Here is a 22,860-nt window from a genome sequence, read left to right on the forward strand (position 1 = left end):
GTGCAAAGTCACTCAGCTGGCTTACCTGCCTAAGGTGGGACTAGAACTCACCGTCTCCTGGTGATAGGCCCAGAGACACTCAGCTGGCTTTCCTGCCTAAGGTGGAACTAGAATTCACTGTCACCTGCTCATAGGTGCAAAGTCACTCAGCTGGCTTTCCTTCCTAAGATGGAACTAGAACTCACCGTCTCCTGGTGATAGGCTCAAAGTCACTCAACTGGCTTCAGGTGGAACTAGAACTCACTGTCCCCTGGTGATTGGCTAAAAGTCACTCAGTTGGCTTTCGGGACTAGAACTCACCATCTCCTGGTTTCCAGGCCTATCTTTCTCCCTCCACCAAACCGGGTCTTTCATTTCTCCCGTCTTATTTTTTTCAGACTTTGCAAAATTCTGCCCGTATAGCTTTACGAGCTCGCCGGGTTTTCTCTTCCGATCTTGTTTATCCCCGGCACCTGGTTGCTCTGCATATCTGAAACCTGCCCTACTCAGATCTGCGTTCTGGAGCCACCCTTTTCAGCAAGAAAGGAAGGTAGGAAAAAAAGAGAGCTATTTCGTCTCGGCCACTCCTTGTCGGTCATTCGTGTCCCTCCAGGTTCCTGAGCTGGACTTAACTCTGCTGCAGACCCTGCAGGATTTCCCAGAGATCGTGGCTCACGGCACACTTCTGCGCCACTGGCCCGCCATTCGTCAGCACGGCCTGTCCCGGATGGGGAGAACCCACATCCATTTAGCCCCCGGGTTGCCAGGGGAGGGGGCCGTCCTAAGTGGTGAGTGCTCCATTTGGAGGAGGAGGGGGGGGAAGGTGGTCTTCTGATCGGTGGCCTCTGGCTGTGGGATTCCTGTCCCTAGCCTCCCCTGTCTGTTGGGAATTTCCAATAGCCTGTCATTCCCGCTTGGTTTTAATCGCAGTTAGCAGCTGTTTCCTTTGGGAGACCATCCTGGATTTCTTGTAAAGGCGCTTGGTACAAGCAAAAGACTGCGCAGTAGGTGGAGTGCAGTATTGTAAGCTAACTCACTGCTCACTGCCAGCAGTTCGATCCTGACTGGCTCAAGGTTGACTCAGCCTTCCATCCTTCCGAGGTCGGTAAAATGAGGACCCAGATTGTTGGGGGCAACAGGCTGACTCTATAAACCGCTTAGAGAGGACTGTAAAGCTGCATGAAGCGGTATATAAGTCTTAACTGCTATTGCCCTTCCTTCCTTCCTTCCTTCCTTCCTTCCTTCCTTCCTTCCTTCCTTCCTTCCTTCCTTCTCTTTCCTTCCTTCCTTCCTTCCTTCCTTCCTTCCTTCTCTTTCCTTCCTTCCTTCCTTCCTTCCTTCCTTCCTTCTCTTTCTTTCCTTCCTTCCTTCCTTCCTTCCCACTGGATAGAACGCAATATTGAAGGCTAACTCTGCCCATAGCCAGCAGTTCGATCCTGACCGGCTCAAGGTTGACTCAGCCTTCCATCCTTCAGAGGCCCGTAAAATGAGGACCCAGACTGTTGGGGGCAACAGGCTGACTGTGTAAACTGCTTAGGGGGGTGGTGGTGTCTATGACAATTCACTGGGGCCAACTTGCCACAGGAGATCTCGTTGTGGGACAAGAGTTACACTAATATCGAAGAAAGGGTGGAATAGAACCCTCAAAGAAAAGGATGCGAAAGGAGGGACAGAATGAAAAGGCGAATGGCCAAAATTCAAATATTTTTAAAATTTTATTTTAAACCGTGAAATAGAATTGTTAAATTGTCCCGTGGCGAGTGGGCTGTGCCAAATTGACCCATTCCCCCAGAGAGGGCTGTAAAGCACTATGGAGCGATATATACATCTAAGTCAGGGGTCTTCAAACGTGGCCCTTTGATGACCTGTGAGCTCCCAGAATTCCTCAGCCAGTGTCTGACACTGAATTACGGCCCAGCATGATGTGTGAACCTCCACCAAAATAGTTGAATAACCAACCTGGTATTTACAACCCTAACCTGGGATTAAGCCTTACTGCGTTCAGCATAGCCTCTTCTTTCTCTTCGCAGGAATGAGAAACAGTTCTGAAGTGGCCATAATCATTGATATCCCCAAGGCACTGGCAGGTGAGTGAAGACCAACCTTGTAGAGCAGAAGACAGAGGAAGAAGTATAAACCTTTAATTTAACAGAGACGGTTTGCCTACAGTGGGTGCTCCATCACTGGAGGCTCTTAAGGAGAGATTGGACGGCCTTTTGTCTGAAATGGCGCACGGTCTCCTGCCTGAGCAGGGGGTTGGACTAGAAGACCTCCAAGGTCCCTTTCAACTGTGTTATTCTGTCTTCTGAAGCGGAGGGTGGAATTTAAGGATGGGTGGCAACCAGTCTGAAATCCTGGGAGAGAAGTCCCAACTTGTCTACCCGTCTTTTAGACGACAGGGGAGGAAAGGGCGCACGTTCCTTGACTCAGAGAATTTCTCCTTCCCCTTAGATGGAATCTCTTTCTTCCGCTCGGCGAATGGAGTCATCCTGACCGCAGGCAATGCAGATGGGCTGCTGCTTCCCTGCTACTTCTGCAGAGCACTGCAGCTTCAGCCTCGGCGTAAGTCTGAAGCCACTTCCGGGTCTTAGGCCCAGTTCAGGGCTCTGAACCGCTCAAGACACGCGTGCGGAAAGCCGTCAGCTTGAAATCTGGAAGAGTTTCAGTGTGGGATCCAGAGGGGCTCAACAGATGCCACATGGAAACAGCTGGTCTTCTCTGGACCTTCCAGATAGGTCACCGCTGTAGGTAGTCCTCGACTTACAACAATTGGGCCCAGCATTGTCATGACCAAGCAAGGCGGTCGGTTAAACGAGACGTGCCGGGTTTTACAACCTTTGGGGGCTGCTTGTTAAGGGAATCCCTGCCCTTCTTAAGTCAACCAGCTTTGAAAAGTTGCAAATGGCGATCCTGTGATCCTGGGACCCAGCAACCCTCATATAAAATCCACGCCTGAAAAATTTGGATCCCGTGACCTTGGGGGACGCTGCCTCAGTTGTGAGTGTGAACAAGGATTGTAAGTCCCTTTTTCCCAGGGGTGTTGTAAATTCAAGCGGTCGCTAGACGAACGGGTTGTAAGTTGAGAACTACCTGATAAAACATAGTCACGAGTCGTAGCCTAAATCAGAGGTCCCCAACCTTTTGGGCACCAGGGACCGGTTCCGAGGAGAGAGGTTTTTCCACGGATCGGAGGGTGCGTGGTTTTGTGTGCTGCCTGTATCTTGCAGGTGGGGCTTTGCTTGTTTGTGTGGAACGGTTGCTGGCATACTGCATCCTGGTACGGGGTTTGGGGACCCCTGGCATAAATAACAGAATCTCATGAATCTAAACCAGAGGTCCCCAACCCCGGGCCATGGACCGGTACCGGGCTGTGGCATGCCAGCAACCGGTCCGCACAAACAAACAAAGCCCCATCCGTGGCATGCAGGCAGCACACAAAACCACGTCCCTCCGGTCCGTGGAAAAACCTGTCTCCACGGAACCGGTCCCTGGTGCCCCAAAGGTTGGGGGCCTCTGGTCTAAATGGGCTTCCTTCTCCCTATCTTTGTGGGAGCTTGGGAAGGGCGTGTCTGAGATACATTCTCCAGTTGCTTTTGCAGAAGGGGGACTCAAGCCCCTCTTATCTGGCCGTTACCTTGCCAGCATCTCTCTGCCCAGTCTCCCCAGGCCAGGCTCACCTTCCATTACATCACGGCAAGGAGTTCCTTCCCTTTTGGTTTTAAAACTGCAGCCAGGAGTGTAGGTTTATATTATGCAGGGAACAACACCCCTATCCGGGCTGTCTGTTTTTCTCTTCCCAGGTGGCCTCCTGCCTCTTGAGTGACCGTGGACGTCTTCCCCTCCTTCATTTCCTCTGACAGGCAGCCATTTATAAAATGTGGGGGGTCTGAACACATAACTAAATGAGAAACCTCACCACGCCATTAGAACAGATGTAATTTCATTTGTAATGTGTGCCATTGTGCCCATAGTAAAAAAAAAATGACAATAAAGGTTCTCTCTCTCTCTCTCTCTCTCTCTCATCTATCTTTGTATATCTATCTGTCATATGAATCTCTATCTATCTATCTATCTATCTATCTATCTATCTATCTATCTATCTATCTATCTATCTATCTATCTATCTATCTATATGTCATATGAATCTATCTACCTACCTACCTACCTACCTATCTATCTATATCTATCTATCTATGTCATATGAATATCTATCTATTTATCTCTATCATCTATCTTTGTATATCTATCTATCCATCTGTCATATGAATCTCTATATCTATCTATCTATCTATCTATCTATCTATCTATCTATCTATCTATCTATCTATCTATCTATATCTATCTATCTATCTATCTATCTATCTATCTATCTATCTATCTGTCTATCTATATCATATCATAAAAATGGTCGTAAAATTGGGTCTGCCTTGGCTTCTGACTGCAATGACTTAGGATGGGAATTCTGGTCCCAATTGTGCTCGTAACTACCTGTAGCTGGGGGGGGGGAGAGACATTAAACATCCTCCTCCCAATCTAGGCCATTCTGAGAAAGAATAATCACACTGAGGAAGAAAGCGTTTTCATGAAAAATCCTCTTTATAGCCCCTTGAAGACGATAACACAAAAGCACTCAACACAATCCACATAGCCTCCCCCCCCCCCCCCCGCAAACCGTACAAAAAACAACGAAAGTACCTGAATCCCAGCTTGGCGTTGGGTAAAATCCCTGAGTTTCTCGGAGGAGGAGGAGGAGGAGGAAGAAGGAGTAAATATTGTCCTTCTTGGCAAGATATTTGAATATTTGAAATTAGTCAACTACTCGAACTCTGCTGTTCAGTCTTGGCTGCGAGCTCTCGAATTGACTGCTTTGAAGTACTAAAAAAAAAAAACCAACACACACAAAACCCACCAACAAACCATAGTTAATGCAGCCTTCAAATCTTTTGAGAAAGGTTTCTCTTATCTGGGGAACGTTCTCTCCATCGTTTTCCTAACTGCTCTCCAAGTCTTTATGGATGCCTGGACTCCAGTAAGGACCTTCAATGCCCCCCATCCCCGTAGCATATTCTGGAGATCAGCTGCTCCTTGGAGGGGGGAAGGCTTTGGGTAGGAGAAACATCAGAGGGCTTCGTGGCCCCCCGTCAACTTGTGGAAGAGCTCTTCGTTCAGCGTCTGGCTTCGGTCAGCTGTCCGGGTGGACAGGAAGATGTAACCCCCGATGTATTCGTGGACTGTCTTGCAGCCGGCGGAGATGCAGCTAAAAGCCACGTTGATGTGCTCATCAAATTCGATGGCCACCTGAGGAAAAACGACAGAGAAAGATGGCTTTTGCTTGAACCGACAGAGTTCAAATCCATTTTTTCAAGAGCTCAGCTCAGTGGTGGCGAACCTATAGCACGCGTGCCAGAGGGGGCACTTGGAGCCCTCTCTGTGAGCACGTGCGCCTCGCTCTTTGGCTAGGTTTTCGCAGGAAAAAGCCATTTCTCAAGCCCCTTCCTAGCCAAAACAAGCCTCCGGAGGGAGCGCGCTGTTTTCAGCTTTGAATTATATCCAATCTGACACCAGAAACAGACTTAACAGATGACCTGAGTGCTGCCTGTGTGGCTCTCAAACTTACAAAGTATGAGCCGAGGTTAGACAAATTATCGGCATGCATACAACAGCAAAAAATCACCTTAATTGTTCAAAAGCATGCCAAATGCAAACTTTTACCTTTCAGTATTGTATCATTGAAAGCTCTGTTATTGTGTTTTTCTTTTAAGACAAAAGATGTTAATGTATGAATTGTTTCTTCTAAACTAAAACCTCACTATTCAGATTAAATTCCCGTGTTGGCACTTTGCGACAAATAAGTGGGGTTTGGGGTGCAGTGTGGGCACTCGGTCTCTAAAAGGTTCGCCATCACTGGCTCAGCTTTTCCCCTCCTTCGGCGTGGGCTCACCTGCCGGATGTCCCAGTTGACGTTCCACTGACGCATGTTGCTGTACCGCCATGTCTTCACCACGTCGCCGACGGCCAGGTCAATCCGGATCAGGCGGTTGTTGGCGATCCCCAGAATTTCGTCTTTCCTGCTGCCTTTGAACCTGCACACAGGAAAGGTCGGAACCCCGTAAACCCATCAGCAGAATGACAAAAAGAGAAATGAGGAAAGGCTTTGTACAGTTGTGAGTGGCATGGACATCGCCCCAGAGAAGATGTATTCAGGGGCCGGATGTCCGTGGGGATTCTTGAATTTGGATTCCGACTCTGGGCCTAGGATAGGATTTGAGGACATCTAGCTCTCTTTTTCCTTTCCTTAAGTTGGAAACCATCTCAGATCTCCTCTGGATCAAGTCACCACCCAGCTCACCAAGATACAGTAGGTAAGAAGCATGTAGATTTCAGGAAGGTTTCTTGAATGAGGAAGGGAAGGAAGGAAGGAAGGAAGGAAGGAAGGAAGGAAGGAAGGAAGGAAGGAAGGAAATTTCTAAGAAGTATGTAAATTGCAAGAAGGTTCAAGGATGGGAAGGAAGGAAGGAAGGAAGGAAGGAAGAAGGAAGGAAGGAAGGAAATTAAGTATGTAAATTGCAAGAAGGTTCAAAGAAGGAAGGAAGGAAAATTTCCAAGAAGTATATAAATTGCAGGAAAGTTCTTTGAATGATACTCTTAGAATCAATCCATCAATCTTGGAAACCACGAAAAAAATTCCCAATCTTCTTTTATCAGTGCGTACATTGATTTGAAACGTTCCTTTCCCAGTTTTTTAGCACCTGGCCTTCGTTGCCCTCTACGAAAAGAAGTAGCAGCAGACACCCCCCCTCTTCCCTCTGCTGACTGCCTGTCTCCCAATCCTTTCCCCAAACTCTTGACACCCCTCCAGGAAGCCCACCCACCTTCTCAGGAGTGGAATGCAGCCACCCCGGGGCCGTTCCTTACCTGACCACGAAGTAGGAGATGCCAAAATCAGGGAGGGATTGCCAAGCCTGGATGAATTTCATCTTGACTTCAGCCAGAGAGAGCGGAGACACGTTCTGGTAGGCCTCAAGGATGCGGGGAGTTAACTGCAAACATTCGCAAACGAACGATCAGAGGGAAACGGAGGCAAGGCGTCAAGTCCCTCTTCCTAGCTGCATTCAGGACTCTGTTCATTTCCCACAATCCTAACACAACCTCCATCCAGGGCATTGTGGGAAATGACAACGGCCGCCTGGAGGACGAAGGATACCTGCTTAGGTTTGAACTTCTTCTGGTAGCGAGGAGACACCAGCCACTGGGTCCCCTCCGTCTCGGTAGCCAGGGACATCTCCGGATTGGTCTTCTGCAGCTTCAGGAAGGAGAGAATGTTCTCCTTTTCGGCTTGGTAGGAGGCGTCCGCCATGGTCTTCCCCTTCGCTGCCAAACGGCAGCCGGCCATCCAACTGGCGTATTGCTGCTCCTGTGGTGAAGAAGACGGGAGAGAAAGATGCTTCGAACGTTCCTACAGCTTTAGAAGGCGAACTCTCCCGCAGGAGAACGGGTGGTTCCCCTACGTTGGAAGTCCTGAAGCTCCAACTTCTGAGATACTTTCGTTCCATCTCGTGCTTGAGGTCCGAGATGGAACCAAGGTTGGTGCCCAGCAAGTTCTGCCCGACTCGCATTCTCAACTTGGCTTCCTTCTCTACCCGTCTTCGTAACACTTACGTCCACGCATCTCAGGTGTACTTCGCTCATCCCATCAGGAGAAGGGACCAGCAACTTGATGCAGAATTTCTGGCCAGACATGTTGACATCCGGCACCACTTCGCAGCCTGGAGTGTTGGGGGAAGGGAAGAGAGAGAGAGTGAGTAGAAGACTTCAGACTCAATAAGAACACAACACGGCCTGTGGTCTCACTAGCCCCACATTTCCAAGTGGGACTCATCTTTCATGGTTTCCAATGTTTGGCATCCAGGCTGGGAAGTGAAAAGCGTATTTGGAGACCTTTATTTAGAAAGGGACCACTTTGCGTACATGGTCTACTCTGCCTGAGGACCAGCGGGTTCTTCTCCAGATCCTTTCAGCCGAAGAACCAAGAGGTTGCAACCAAGGCTGTGGAGGAGTGGAGTAGCCACTAGGCTGTGCCATCTTCTCCTTGATATGATGATGGACTCACCTTTCAGGTTGAGCTGTTGAACAGGTTCTCCCAACGCATCTTCTGGGCTCTTGAAATACGAGATGGTCGTTTCTTTGAAGATCACCCAGTACTGCTTATAACCTTTCAGAGTCAGCTTGCGGGGCCTGGGAGGAATAAAGAGGGCCGAAAAAAATATGGCTGGAGAATCGTAGAGTTGAAGGCACCTCCGAGGTCATCTACTCCAAACTCCTCAGTGTGTAGGAAAAGCACTTAAGCCATCCTCAAGAGGTGAATATCCAGACTTTTCTTAAAAACCTCTGGAAATGGAGACTCCAGATCTACTATCGCAGGGTTTCTCAACCTTGGCAACTCAGATAGGTGGACTTCAATTCCCAGAATTCAGTGCTAGCTGGGGATCTTAAGATTATGTTAATCCAACAACTCACAGTGACACAACCTTGGGAAAACCTCTGCTAAAGATCTGCGGCATAAAAACCAGGCCTGGCATTACGAAGAAAATAGGCAGGTCTGTTGAAAAGGACTAACCTGAAGATTCGGAGGTGATCCCTCAGTTCTGGGATGGCTGTGAGACTGTCCTAAAGAGGAGGCCAGAGGGAAACAGACAAAAAAAAAAAGGGAGAGAAAAGGATTATTGTATTTCTGAAGTACCTTATACAGTGTTTCCCCAACCTTTAGTCATTTTAAGATGCATGGACTTCAATTCCCAGAATTCCCCAGCCAGCCAGGATCCTTGACTTGAATGGGGGATTGATTGATTGATCCTGGATTGGTGCAACAACAATTATACCTTTGATTAGAAAGAGGCAACTATTGCCCCTTTTACGACTGGGGACTTCAACTATCTCATATGTATCTATCTATCTATCTATCTATCTATCTATCTATCTATCTATCTATCTATCTATCTATGTATCTATCTATCTATCTATCTATCTATCTATCATCTATCTCTGTATATCTATCTGTCTGTCTGTCTGTCTGTCTATTCTAATCTAAATCTATCATCTATCTTTGTGTATCTATCTCATCTCTATCTATCAATCAGCTCTATCTGTATCTCTATCATCTATCTATCTATCTATCTATCTATCTATCTATCTATCTATCTATCTATCTATCTATCTATCTTCTATTATCTATCTAAATCCACCCATTACCTGTCCGTCCATCCATCTATGTTATCTTTTTATCTCTATCTATGCATCCATCAATACAACTATCTATCTATCTATTTATATCTTAATCCATCTATCCATCCATTCCTCTATATCTTAATCCATCCATCCATCCACCCATCTGTATGTCTATTCATCTATCTATCTATCTATCTATCTATCTATCTATCTATCTATCTATCTATCTATCTATCTATCTATCTATCTATCTATCTATCTATCATCTATCTATCTATCATCTATCTATCTCTATCTGACAAGCAAAGTCAACGGGGGGAAGCCAAATTCACTTAATAACTGTGTTAACAACTGCAGCGATTCACTGTAACAACCGCGGCGAGAAAGGTCATAAAATGGGGGTAAAAATTCACTTAACCGCCATCTCAGCCACAGAACTTTTGGGCTCCACCATGGCCGTAAGTCGAGGACTTCCTGTGAAATCTGGGTCCTTACCAAAACACTCGGAGCCGGGCCTTCCAGTTTGATCTCCAAGTTAGCTAAAGCCTTGTCCAAGTCATCAAGGCCGGACTCGCTGGACTGCTCCACGGGGCTGGCGCTCAAGGACAGCTGGTTGATGCGATACTAGAAGAGAGCACCGATGGGCAAAGGTTGGCTTTGCATGTTTTCTGGTCCTAAGGCGCTGGATAATTATTGTTCAAGGGCACAATTTGTGTGTGTGTGGGGGGGGGGAAGAGGGCAGCATTACCTGCAAGGCAGCAAAGACAATCATCTCTTCCTCCGTGCAGTCGGTCTCTTCCAAGAGCACAGACCAGCGGGCCTGTTCGTACAGCTGATTGATCCTGACAGCGTCGTACTGCAAGGAAGGGAGGAGGGTGTGTGTGTGTGAGACAAAGCAGCAGTCTGGTTGAAGGTTCACCCCTCTTGCGAATGCTGCCAGCGGTTCGGAAGCTTGGCCTTCTCCGAAGGGAGCCAGGTCGCACTCCGAACTCGGGAAAAGAATTAAAATATAGAAGAGGAGACTGTATTTGTATACTGGAGTTGAACTGCGGGGGTCCTTGGTGCTCTCTGAGCTGGGTGGTTTTCTTGCAGACGTTTCGTTACCCGACTAGGTAACATCATCAGTGTTAGAAGGGAGAGAGGCTTGTGAGGAGAAGGGGGAGGGGGTGGAAGAGGAAGACTCCTTACAGCTCTCCGAGCTTGTTTTCTTGCAGACGTCTCATTACCTGACTAGGTAACATCATCAGTGCTAGTAGGGTGTGGGGAGGAGAAGGAGGAGGAGGAAGATTCCTTGATGCTCTCTGAGCTTAGTTATTTTCTGGCAGACATTTCATGACCCGACTAGGTAACATCATCAGTGCTAGAAGGGAGGAGAAGGAGGAGGAGGAGAACTGTGGGGTCCTTAGGGGTCTCCGAGCTTGGTTGTTTCCTTGCAGACGTTTCATGACCCAACTAGGTAACATCGTCAGTGCTAGTAGGAAGTGGGATTGGTTCTCACAGTCCAGAAGCAAACAATACCCCAATCAAGCTACTACCAACTCAGACAAAGAAATTAACAGTAAACAACAGCCCAATCAAGAAATCACAAAGTCCATTCCCACAAACACTGAGAGGACAAGCCACGTGTATAAAAATGAAGAGCAAACTCCACTCCTTTCTAGCACTGATGATGTTACCTAATTGGGTCATGAAACGTCTGCAAGGAAACCACCCAGCTCAGAGAGCACCAAGGACCCCACAGTCCTCCTCCTCCTCCTCCTCCTCCTCCTCCNTCCTCCTCCAACCTCTCTCCCTTCTAGCACTGATGATGTTCCCTAGTTGGGTCATGAAATGTCTGCAAGAAAGCCACAAGGCTCAGAGAGCACCAAGGACCCCACAGTCCTCCTCCTCCTCCTCCTCCTCCTCCTCCTCCCACTCTTCCTCCTCCTCTCTGCAAATTCTTTCCCTTCTAGCACTGATGATGTTACCTAGTTGGGTCATGAAACGTCTGCAAGAAAACCACCCAGCTCAGACAGCACCAAGGATCCCACAATCCTCCTCCTCCTTTCCTCCTCCTTTCCTCCTCCTCCTCCTCCTCCTCCTCCGAGAAATCCCCCCCCCTTTTTTTTAACATCTCACATAAACGGAGGGGAAACGCGCCTGCCACGTTGGCAGGAAATAAAGATTTGCAGTTCTGTAAAACAGCCGGATGATTCTTTTGTATTACTCAACCCCCTTGAGCCACATGCTTTCTGTTCCCTTTTGAAAGGATGCTTTGCGCTGGGGATAGATAGATATATATATTTCCCCCTCTTTGGGATGTGCCAACGTGACTCACGCCTTTCACCAGCAACCGAGAGAGAAAGGATGCAAAATCAAATCTTAATTTGACTTGAGGGAAAGAATCTAGAAACGGGCAGGAAATCTGAAAAGCCCTGTTTTAAAAATAAACCACACACACACACACACACACACACACACACACACACTGCAGGTGGGCCTTTCCCTATCATCAGGGCTGAAATCCAAATCCGTGCCTCAGAAGAAAACGTAGCCTTTCTTGCCTGGTCATGAGGACTAGAAACTTTGGCTTGCAAACTATCCCCTTGTTGTCGTCTGATCCTTGACATGAATGGGGATCGACTGATCCTGGATTGCTGTAGCAACAATTTTACCTCAGATCAGGGGTAGGCAACTGGGCCCCCTTTTACGACTTGTGGACTTCAACGCCCAGAATTCCTGAGCCAGCCATGCTGGCTCAGGAATTCTGGGAGTTGAAGTCCACAGGTCGTAAAGGAGCCAGAATTGCCCACCCCCTGCCTTAGATAAAAGTGGAGAAAGTGGAGAAATACATATTTGAAGTTCCCTAAGCCTCAAATAAGTAAATAATAATAATAATAATAATAATAATAATAATAATAATAATAATAATAATAATAATAATAATAATAATAATAATAATAATTGTTATGCGCCTTAAGATGTTCACCTTTGGCTCCAGATCAAAAAAGCTGTAATACTTGAAGCGCAGCCATAAACAATCCTGTTCTTTTACTTCTTGTTGTAGCAAAGTGCGGGATGAGTCCAGCCACCTAAAAAAAAGGAGGAGTAAACTAGGATTGGCTAACAGAAGCAAAGAATCCCTGCAGTTGTTAAGTTAGTAACACCGTTGTTAAGCGAAACCGGCTGTCCCGTTGACTTGGCTTATCAGAACGTCGCAAAAGGGGGTCACGTGACCCCGGGAGCCAGCAACCGTCACAAATAGGAGCCAGTTGCCCAACGTCTGGATTTGGATCCCGTCACCATGGGGATGTAAGTGTGAAAAACGGTCCCAAGTCAGTTTTTTTTTTCAGTGCCGTTGTAACTACAGACAGTCACCGAATGGTTGTAAATCAAGGTCCATCTGCATTTATTCAATTTCTAGATTTATAAAGTTCTACGGAGCCCCGTGCACCATCTAGGACAGTATATAAGATAATCATGAAAATATAGTTAGGGGTAAATTGGTGGACAGTTCCAGTGCTGAAATAATTACCGGATTTTTTTTTCTCCGTTTCCCTACCTACGCAATAGTTTAAGAGTTCTTAGATACTATTGTTAGAAAATTATAAAAGGGTGGGGGGAGATTTGGCTACCTTTGGGGCGCGTTTAGAGGCGAGCCCTTTTGGATTTAATTGAATTTCACTCTTTTGGATTTAATTGAATTTCACTCTTTTGGATTTAATTGAATTCCAGCCTGGGATAAAGCAGAACCCCTTAAGTTCATCAAAAGGAACATCTTTAAAACGACAGAGCCTCCACGTTCAGAGCAATATAAGCTTTAATTACCCTCAGTAAGGGGGAGCAAATGGCACCCAGCGTTTAACGGGGGAGCCTGGGCAACGGAGCAGAGAGCAAAATCAATTTCACGCTTCTCAAGTTGCAGCGGGGAATTGCAATTGAGCAAAGGATGGGATTTAGCAAGAAAGCAAAAATTAGATTCTCTTAAATTGCGTCGACAGTCGCCATCTACGAGGTGGTGTTTCCGAGCCGAATGGCCGACAACTAGAACCAGAAAAGGTGGTCCCTAGGACCGGCCACGTAAGCCTGCTAGACGAGCCCTCAGTCCGACCAAACCGACTGGCTGTCGTAGGCTATCGTTCGGAGCCAAAGCCGCGACAGGCTTTTCACTCGTCCGTAGGGAGCCTTCCCGACAACGAGACGCGGTGGGAGAGGGAGAAGGAGGGAAGGAGAGGGGAGGGAGGGAGGGAGAGAGAGAGGGAGAGAGGGAGGGAGAGAGAGGGAGGGAGGAATAGAGACAGGGAGGGAGGAAGAGGAAGGGAGGGAGAGAGGGAGGGAGGGGGAGGGAGGAAGGGGGCGAGGGGGAGGGAGGAAGAGAGACAGGAAGGGAGGGAGAGAGGGAGAGAGAGGGAGGGAGGAAGAGAGAGAGAGAGAGAGAGAGAGGGAAAGAGAGAGAGAGAGTGTCACGGATCGGTGTCCGGCTCCCAAATAATCCTTGGTTAAGGCCAATACAAGAAGTCCTCGACTTACAACAGTTCATTTAGTGACCATTCAAAGTTACAACGGCACTGAAAAAAAGTGACTGATGACCCTTTCCCACACTTACGACCCTCGCAGCATCCTCGCGGTCACGCGATCCACATTTGGACGCTTCAGATGCACTGCAGTTGTTAAGTCAATAACACAGTCGTCAAACCAATCTGGTTTTTCCCCCCCCCCACACTGACTTTGCTTGCCGGAAGGTCGCAAAAGGGGATCGCGCGACCCCGGCAAGCGTCCTAAAAGCCAGCCAGTGGCCCAGCCTCTGAATCCTGACCCCTTGGCCAGGGGGATGCGGCCAGCGCTGTCGTCACAAAATGAACCGTTGCAAGTCGAGGACTACCTGTACACACGTGTGCACGCAAAGTTGTGAGGTGCTCACTTGCTGGCAGCCGGACGCTGGACAGGTCGTAGCTCCGGCCGGCGGTCTCCTCTTTCTCCTTCTGCTTCCGCTTGTCCTTCTCCTCCGGCGCACGCAGCAGGGACAGCTCTTCCGGGTGACGGATGGCTGCAACGGGACAGGAGTTAGCCCACCCCCCAAAACCCGGACGCGTTCCCAAGACCCAATCTAACCCTGGTTGGAGACAGGCAGGGTTGGAATCCGAAGAGGATGGCTGGGTTGTCTATTTTCTAGTCCCCCCCCCCTCCCCATACAGGTCATCCTCCACTTAACGGCCGCAATTCAGCCTAACATTTTTGCTGCTAAGAGAGATATTTATGAAGTGAACTTTGCCTTGTTTTACGCCCTTTCCGGCCACAGCTGTTAAGTGAATCCTGCAGTGATTAAATTAGGAACTCGGCTTCCCCATGGACTTTGCTTGCCGGACGGACGCAAAAGCGACCCCCCTAGGAGACCGCAACGGTCGTAAATGTGAATCAGCTGCCGAGCGTTCTGAATTTTTATCACGCTGTAACTTCGGTGCTGTTGTAACTTCAAACGGTCACTAAATGGACTGTTGTAAGTCGAGGACTACCAGCATTTATTTAATTCAAGCAGAAGTCCCTTTTTGGGGGGGGGGTCTGTTGTAGCTTCAAACCACTGCTCAGCAACTGATGATAGGTTGGGGATTTCCTGTGCAGCTGGGATTCCCATCTCTACCCCTTGCCATCCTTTAAGCCCGAAGCTTTGAACGACGTTCCCTACTCACCAACGTTCCCTACTCACCGAGTAGCCTGCAGATATCACAGACGGTGCGGAAAACAGGCTGGGCAAAGTTGGCCCGGACCCGGACCTGGCAGCGGTTGGGCAGGAAAAGCATCACCGGTTTGTGCTGGGGTGTAAAATGGAGCTTGGCATCGGCCAGGATCCCGTATTTATCCAGGCTCCAGTTGGTCTTCAGGAGCCAAAGTTTCTTCTGCTCCCACCACAAGGCGTGATCCGACCAGTCCCTCTGAAGTTCTGGAGAAAGGCGACAGGAAGGGAGAGTCCCATCAGGATGGAAAAGCAACAGGGAGCAAGGAAGGATTTGGGTCTCCTCTTTGACCCAAGAGACAGCCGGAAGGGCAGGGGCGAGCTCGGAACGAAGAGATATTGCCCTGGATCACCCTCAGTCTAAAATAAAAAGCCCTGCGTTGTGTGGTCTCCTGAGCCGAGACACGGACATGATAGCAGTGTTCCAATATCTCAGGGGCTGCCCCAAAGAAGAGGGAGTCAAGCTATTTTCCAAGGCGCCTGAAGGCAGGACAAGAAGCAACGGATAGAAACTAATCAAGGAGAGAAGCAACCTAGAACTAAGGAGAAACTTCCTAACAGTTAGAACAATTAACCAGTGGAACAACCTGCCTCCAGAAGCGGTGAATGCTCCAACACTGGAAGTTTTTAAGAAGAGACTGGACAGCCATTTGTCTGAAATGGTGTAGGGTTCCTGCCTGAGCAGGGAGTTGGACTCGATGACCTCTAAGGTCCCTTCCAACTTTATTATTATTATTATTATTAAACACGCTCCTGAAGTTGATCATGTTAAGAATAAGAGCTGAGGAAGCCGAGGAATCTAATAGCGGAATTAGCAGAGAGGGATTGGCGTCGTCAGTTTAAAACACGCTGATCTGTGGAGAGAACTTTGTTGTAGGCGTAGAGTCAGAGGTCAATTGATAATTGGACTTATAACTGCGGTAAAGATCAGAAGCTACTAGAAGCTTTCTTTTCTCTCGTTTGTTTAGTTTTTCTTCCTTTCATGCACTTTCTCCGATTCCTTTTTTTATTTCTTTTCCTGACTTTATATTTGTATGTATTTTTCAATTAATTTTTATCTTCCTTTCTAAAACATCTATCTATCTATCTATCTATCTATCAATCTATCTATCTATCTATCTATCTATCTATCTATCTATCTATCTATCTATCTATCTATCTATCTATCTATCTATCTCTATGTCATATGAATCTATCTATCTATCTATCTATCTATGTATCTATCTATCTACTATATCTCTATATCTCTATCTCTATTATCTCTCTCTCTCTCATCTCTCTACTATATCTCTATATCTATTATCTCTCTCTCTATATATATATATATATATATCGCTATCTCTCTACTATATCTCTATATCTATCTCTATATCTATTATCTCTCTCATCTCTACTATATATATCTCTATCTCTATATCTATTATTTCTCTATCTATCTCTATCTCTCTCTGTCTCTACTATATCTCTCTATCTCTCTTATCTCTCTCTCTCTCTCTCTATCTCTATCTATCTATCTATCTATCTATCTATCTATCTATCTATCTATCTATCTATCTATCTATCTATCTATCTATCTATCTATCTATCTATCTATCTATCTATCTATCCTACCTATCTATCCTACCTCCCTACCTACCTATCATCTACATAAAGTGATTTCTAACCACCTTTCCCAGCTCTTCTGCCTTCCCAGTGGGCAAGAACTATAACTCCCAAGATTGTCCGTTCACCCGGTTATTAGCTGAAGACGATGTAGAAGAATTTTTCCCCCCTCTTCGCAAGAGAGGAACAAATAACTGCAAGAATTGTCCAGTTCCCCCCCCCCCTTTCCGGATGGGGCTCAAAAACTGTCAAAATAAACTCAAAAAAATTTAAGGAACTGCTGGAAACAGTTTACTTCCGGGCCTGGTTATCGTTTCCCAGGGTGTAAATGAATAGTATCTACCCCTGTGGTTCCAGGACAATATTTTCCATGGCTTATCTGGATAATGCAGGGGTCCTTTGAGGAGGAAAAGGACGACCACAGCCTTCAAGCTGAGTCACAGCGCCCTTCTCCCCTGCAGTCAGCCATTTCCCTTTCCTTCCTACTGTGTGTGTGTGTGTGTGTGTGTGTGTGTGTGTGTGTGTTTTAGATAGGAGGAAAATTTGAGGATTTCTCAGGGTCTCCCACTTGAGGGGGCTTCTAATTGGGGTATGATTTCAGTACATGGGAAATCGCCACGACATAATACAGGCAGTCCTCAACTTACGACTTACGATCCAGTTGCCAAATGCACAATTTTGTTCATGTAAACGTGGGGATGCCGCCATTGTTACAAGTGCGAGGAACAGTCATAGGTTAATGCTATTGTAACTTCAAACGGTCATTAAATAGGCAAGCTGAGGACTATCTGTGCACTGAGCTGGGTTGTTTTCTAGCAGACGTTTCATCACCAAACTAGGTAACATCATCAGTGCTAGAAAGGAGGGTTTTTTTTTTTGCTGCAAACCACCTTTCTTGCACTGATGATGTTACCTAGTTGGGTCAAGAAACGTCTGCAAGAAAACCACCCAGCTCAGAGAGCACCAAGGACCCCTCATTTCAACCCCGTAGTTGCAAATACTCTCCTTGGTTGGTACTTACTTAATTTGTCCGCAATCAGTAACATGATGCCTCCGATGTGCAGGTTCCCGGTGACTCGGAGTTTGATGGGGTCCGCCTCGGGTCCCAGGTCCTCCACGAAGATACTGAGTTCCCAGGAATCGTCGATATACTCTCCGCTCGCTGTTTTTATGCCAGCCATGGTTGGTCCTTAACGGAGAGAAAAGGATGAAGGATGAAGAGGTGATGTAAAAAAAAAAAATCAGTCTCTGCTGTGTCAGTCTAAAGCAGTCTTTCTCAATCTTGGCTACTTGAAGGTACGTAGGTGGACTTCAACGCCCATAATTCCAGCAGGCTGGCTGGGGAATTCTGGGAGTTGAAGTCCACCCTTCTTCAAACATGCTGGCTGGGGAATTTTGGGAGCTGAAGTTCATGCACCTTAAAGCGGTTGCTGGAATTGGGTATGTCTAGTTTAATGAAGAGAAGGACGAGGGGGGACATGATAGCAGCCTTCCAATATCTCAGGGGCTGCCCCAAAGAAGAGGGAGTCAAGCTATTCTCCAAAGCGCCTGAAGGCAGGACAAGAAGCAACGGGTGGAAACTAACCAAGGAGAGAAGCAACCTAGAATTAAGGAGAAACTTCCTGACAGTTAGAACAATTAACCAGTGGAACAACCTGCCTCCAGAAGCGGTGAATGCTCCAACACTGGAAATTTTTAAGAAGAGACTGGACAGCCATTTGTCTGAAATGGTACAGGGTTTCCTGCCTGAGCAGGGGGTTGGACTAGATGACCTCCAAGGTCCTTTCCAACTTTATCATCATCATCATCATCATCATCATCATCATTATCACCACATCATCATCATCATCATCATCATCATCATCATCATCATCATTATTATTATTATTATTATTATTATAAAGCCCGCTGGCTGGGGAATTCTGGGAGCTGACGTTCATGCAGCTTAAAGGAGGAAGAGAGTTCATAGCCTCCCTCCTCTGCTAAATTTCCCCCATTGCACAAGTCAGAATGGGCTGTGGCCAACTTGATGAAAATGAGGGGTCCCTGATGCTCTCTGAGCTTGGCGTTTTTTCCTGCAGACGTTTCATGAACCAAACTAGGTAACATCATCAGTGAAGCCTCCTCCCGCTTCAAGCCCTGGGGGTGTTACCTAGTTTGGTAATGAAATGTCTTCAAGAAAACCACTCAAGAGAATATCAAGGACCCCTCATTTCAGAATAGCAGAATAACAAGAGATGGAAGGGACCTTGGAGGTCTTCTAGCCCAACCCCTGCTCAGGCAGGAGACCCTATTCCATTTCAGACAAATGGTGGTCCAATCTCTTCTTAAAAACCCACAGCAAGGGGAGGAAGGGAGGAAGGAAGGAAGGGAGATGGGAGGGAGAGAGAGAGGAAGGAAGGAAGATAGGGAGGGAGGGAGGGAGGAAGGAAAGCAGAATAACAGAGTTGGAAGGGACCTTGGAGGTCTTCTAGTCCAACCCCCTGCTCAGGCAGGAGATCCTATTACATTTCAGACAAATGGTGGTCCAATCTCTTCTTAAAAACCCCCAGCAAGGGAGGGAGGGAGGGAGGAAGGAAGGGAGATGGGAGGGAGAGAGAGAGGAAGGAAGGAAGGAAGATAGGGAGAGAGGGAGGAAGGAAGGAAGGCAGAATAACAGAGTTGGAAGGGACCTTGGAGATCTTCTAGTCCAACCCCCTGCTCAGGCAGGAGACCCTATTCCATTTCAGACAAATGGCGGTCCAGTCTCTTCTTAAAAACCTCCAGTGTTTCAACCCCGAGCTACAAATAGCCTCCTTTCTCAGATTAAAGCAAATGAACAGACAGCAAGTAGCAGGATTCTCACAACAAGCCAGCCACACTGCAGGTCGGTGTCCCAGGAACCATCCAGTTGCATCCAAAAGCCAACCAGCGTCACAGGTTGGCACATCCAGACCGCGACACTCCTAGTTGCCAGGAAAAAGATGCCAGCCCTGTTTGCCAAACTTGCCTGGAGATTCTCCCCAGGGGGTTAAAAAATGCCAAATTTTCTCCTCTCCATTCTTCCTGCTGCTCCCTTTCCTTTTCCCCCTGCCGCAGTTTCCCCGCTGGACCTGTCCGTGGTTGAACTTCTGTGATTATTAAGGCCAATTAGCCAGCTATCGATTTTTTTCAACCAGTGGATCCACGTTTCTCCCACAAAGGAGTTAAAATCCAGGAAAACCTCTTGAGTTTTCGTCTGCGGGAAGTGACTCAGAGGCTGCAGCTCTTTTGGAGAAAATAAACTGTGCATTAGTCACTTGAGCGTGGCCTAGGTGTGTCCCGGATTAAAATACACCCACTTCGTTTTATGTACCTTCTACATACCTGCCCCGTCCACTTCAAGGAGGACCTTCTACTCCTTGAGACAAGAGTAGGATGATTGCCTACCCAACGGGATCCCGTGCACCAGAGAAAATGCGGATTTAGCGCCCAAGATGGCTGACCCGGTGACTATAATTTGCTAAGGGTTTAAAAAATGTCTTGTCCCCGTGTTTGGCATCTTCCCTGCTCATCAACCTCCCTTCTAAAGTTTGGAAAGCAGCTCCCCTTCATCCCGCCAGCCCTTCCCCTCCCAGGATTTGGCATCTGGAGGGTAACGTGCTCCTGAAGAAGGAGGCTCTGTCGAAGGCAGCGGAGCCGATTGGAAATAAGCAGCTGGTCCACCTTTGGTGCCCTCCGTCAGGATGGCGCGCAAGGCAGCAAGGAGCCTAAAAAATCCAGATAATGTAGTGTCATCAATCCTCCAGGCCTTTTTGGAGTTTGCAAGGAGCATCACCAGCCCCGCCACAAAGGAAGCTCGGCTAGAAAGGGTGGCGGGACAGAACCTGCATTGTTTTCAAAAGAGAAAGAAAGGTTGGAAAGGAAAGGGGAAACGCAGAACGTACCTTCCCCGCTTCGGTCTCCCCCTGAAGTTTTTTCCAGACCCCAGCTGGATTCGAAAACGCCTCCTGGAGGTCCCCCGGCTGGCCTTTTGTTCTAACCCGCCTCTCCCTGCAGGTCTTTCCCCAAGTCAGGGCGTCTTCTTGCACCCCACCCCCTTGCCACTTCCTCCCAGCTGCGTGGAGGGTGACACACACAGCAGTGCCCCAGGCTTTGAGTAAAGCCCTTGCAAAGCCCCCACCGCCGAGCGCTGTTTACACGCCTCTCCAGGCAGCCCCGACAGCCAAAAGGAGAACTTAACGCTTGCTGTTTTCTGGGGGAAAGCCCGAGTCGCCAAGAGAAGGCCTTTTAAAATATTAAAAAAAAGAGACTGGGTTGTGTGAATTCCAAGATTAGAAAAGCAAATTCTGCTTTTGAATATAATGTTTCCCGCGTTCCTCTTCTCTCCTTATCGTTCTGGGATACCTTGACTTAACGACCGTTTAGCAACGGCTTGAAGTTGCAACGGCACTGAAAAAAACGGACTTACGAGCAGTTCTCGCACGTACAACCTTCACCAGCGATCAAAATTCAGACATTTGGCCACTGGTGTGTACTTAAGATTGTGGCAGCGGCACCTGACCGTCACTTGCGACCTTCCCAGCCGGCTCCCGACAAGCCAAGTCGAATGGAAGAAGCTGGGTTCGCTTAACCACCGCACGATTCACTTAACAACCTGCAGGGACTAGCTTGAGAACCGTGGCAAAAAAGGCTGGTAAAATCGGGCGTGTTTAACAACCTCCTTGCTTAGCGACGGAAATTCTGATCAGGATTGCGGTCGTAAAGTCGAGGACTACCCAAAGAGTGAAAATCCTGGTCGGATAAAAGGAGGCGGTTGGAGTAGCAAGGACCCACAGTGCCTTCGTTCACCTTTGATGGTGAACTTACTACAGGCAGTCCTCGACTTACAACAGTTCATTTAGTGACCGTTTGGCACTGAAAAAAGTGTCTTAGGAGCATTTTTCACACTTACGACCTTTCCAGCACCCCTGTGGTCGCGTGATTGAAATTCGGGTGCTTAGCGACTAGTTCGTATTTATGACGGTTGCAGCATCCCTGGGGGGGGGTGTCACGGGATCCCCTTTCGCCAGCAAAGTCAATGTGGGAAGCCAGATTCATTTAGCGACCGTGTCACTAACTTAAACAAGAAAAAGGTCGTGAAATGGGGCAAAAGCTCACCAACTTAACACTTAACAACTGTTTTGCTTAGCAAGATAAATTTGGGGTCGTGAATTCAGCTTAAAAAAATAAAACAGCCTTTCGGGATGCGAGATCTCGGAAAAGATCGACTTCTGAACTTGTTCACACATTTCAGAGAAAAAGGGGGAGAAAAAAAAATAGCTGACAATTTTTCACATCCGGTGACAGTTGTCGGCAGCCCTTTCGTTCCGAGCGTCGCCCTCAGCGTTTCTCCAGGCTTTTTCATCTCTAGATCATAAACAGCGGGGGATGAAGCTTCTTACTTCCTCCCCCCTTTTCCTTTTTCGTATGTGGCAATAGTGAAACACAACCCGAGTTAGCGTTGGCAGCGCGATAGGATGCAAAATTTATTTTTTTTAAAAAAAAAAACCCACAACGTTACAAAGCTACAAAGCTTGAAAAAGAGCCAGGAGAAATAATACCAATCTGCAAGGAGCCCTCGGAATTTAGGTTACTAAGAGGGCATCCAGCAAATAGCTGGCAAATAGATGGGGAAGAAATGGAGGTAGTGACAGATTTTATCTCCCTGGGCTCCAAGATCCACCGCAGGTGGGAACTGCAGCCAAGAAATTAGAAGATGCTTGCTCCTGGGGAGGAAAGCTATGGCAAATCTAGACAGCATACTCAAAAGCAGAGGCATCACCCTGCCAACAAAAGTGTGTATAGTCAAAGGCCATGGTTTTCCCAGTTGCAATGGATGGCTGTGAAAGTTGGACCCTAAGAAAGGCTGAGTGCCAAAGAATGGAGGCCTTTGAACTCTGGTGCTGGAGAAGACTCCTGCGAGTCCCCTGGACTGCAAGGCGACCCAACCGGTCAGTCCTAGAGGAGATCAACCCCGACTGCTCTTTAGAAGGCCAGATCCTGAAGTTGAGACTCAAGTCCTTTGGCTACCTAATGAGAAGGAAGGACTCACTGGAGAAGAGCCTCATGCTGGGAAAGATTGATGGCAATAGAAGAAGGGAATTTGCACCACGGTTCTTCGGATGGGGTGCTGTTCCCCTGCTCGACTTCCTTCTTTTCAAACACAAAAAGATTTGCCTGTTTATCAGCTCAGTTCGTTCCTCCAGACGCTGGATAGGGAAAAAAAAATATCCCAATTTTACCTCTGTCTCTAGCGCCCTAGCCTTTTCATTCAATTAAACCCAAAGCTGTAGCTCTATCCCTGTTTCTTGTAGCCTTTTGACTCAAATCTCTTTTTAACTTAG

At 47.5% G+C, this 22,860-nt stretch overlaps 2 protein-coding genes across 2 annotated transcripts; one reads left to right on the forward strand and one right to left on the reverse strand.

The window, feature by feature from the left end:
* Nucleotides 1-517: 517 nt before the first annotated feature.
* Nucleotides 518-2,570, forward strand: LOC107296902 (tRNA 2'-phosphotransferase 1; the record flags this gene model as incomplete). Its single annotated transcript, XM_029286168.1, has 3 exons — nt 518-767; nt 2,010-2,066; nt 2,431-2,570. Coding segments are annotated over 3 exons (447 nt in total), but the record flags the coding sequence as incomplete, so codon positions are not given.
* Nucleotides 2,571-4,876: 2,306 nt separating this feature from the next.
* Nucleotides 4,877-17,697, reverse strand: FERMT3 (fermitin family member 3). The gene is made up of 14 exons (XM_015826254.1): nt 17,538-17,697; nt 14,888-15,121; nt 14,105-14,230; nt 13,038-13,227; nt 12,173-12,275; nt 9,953-10,060; nt 9,700-9,828; nt 8,597-8,646; nt 8,090-8,214; nt 7,639-7,745; nt 7,184-7,393; nt 6,895-7,019; nt 5,921-6,062; nt 4,877-5,277 (listed from the first exon to the last, which is right to left on the reverse strand). The coding sequence occupies exons 1-14, from the start codon at nt 17,695-17,697 to the stop codon at nt 5,098-5,100; spliced, it is 1,989 nt and encodes a 662-aa protein (XP_015681740.1). The 3' UTR covers nt 4,877-5,097.
* Nucleotides 17,698-22,860: the final 5,163 nt, after the last annotated feature.

The sequence above is a fragment of the Protobothrops mucrosquamatus genome, unplaced genomic scaffold (assembly GCF_001527695.2).
Source record: "Protobothrops mucrosquamatus isolate PMUCROS unplaced genomic scaffold, P.Mucros_1.0 scaffold3025, whole genome shotgun sequence".
Taxonomy (NCBI): domain Eukaryota; kingdom Metazoa; phylum Chordata; class Lepidosauria; order Squamata; family Viperidae; genus Protobothrops; species Protobothrops mucrosquamatus.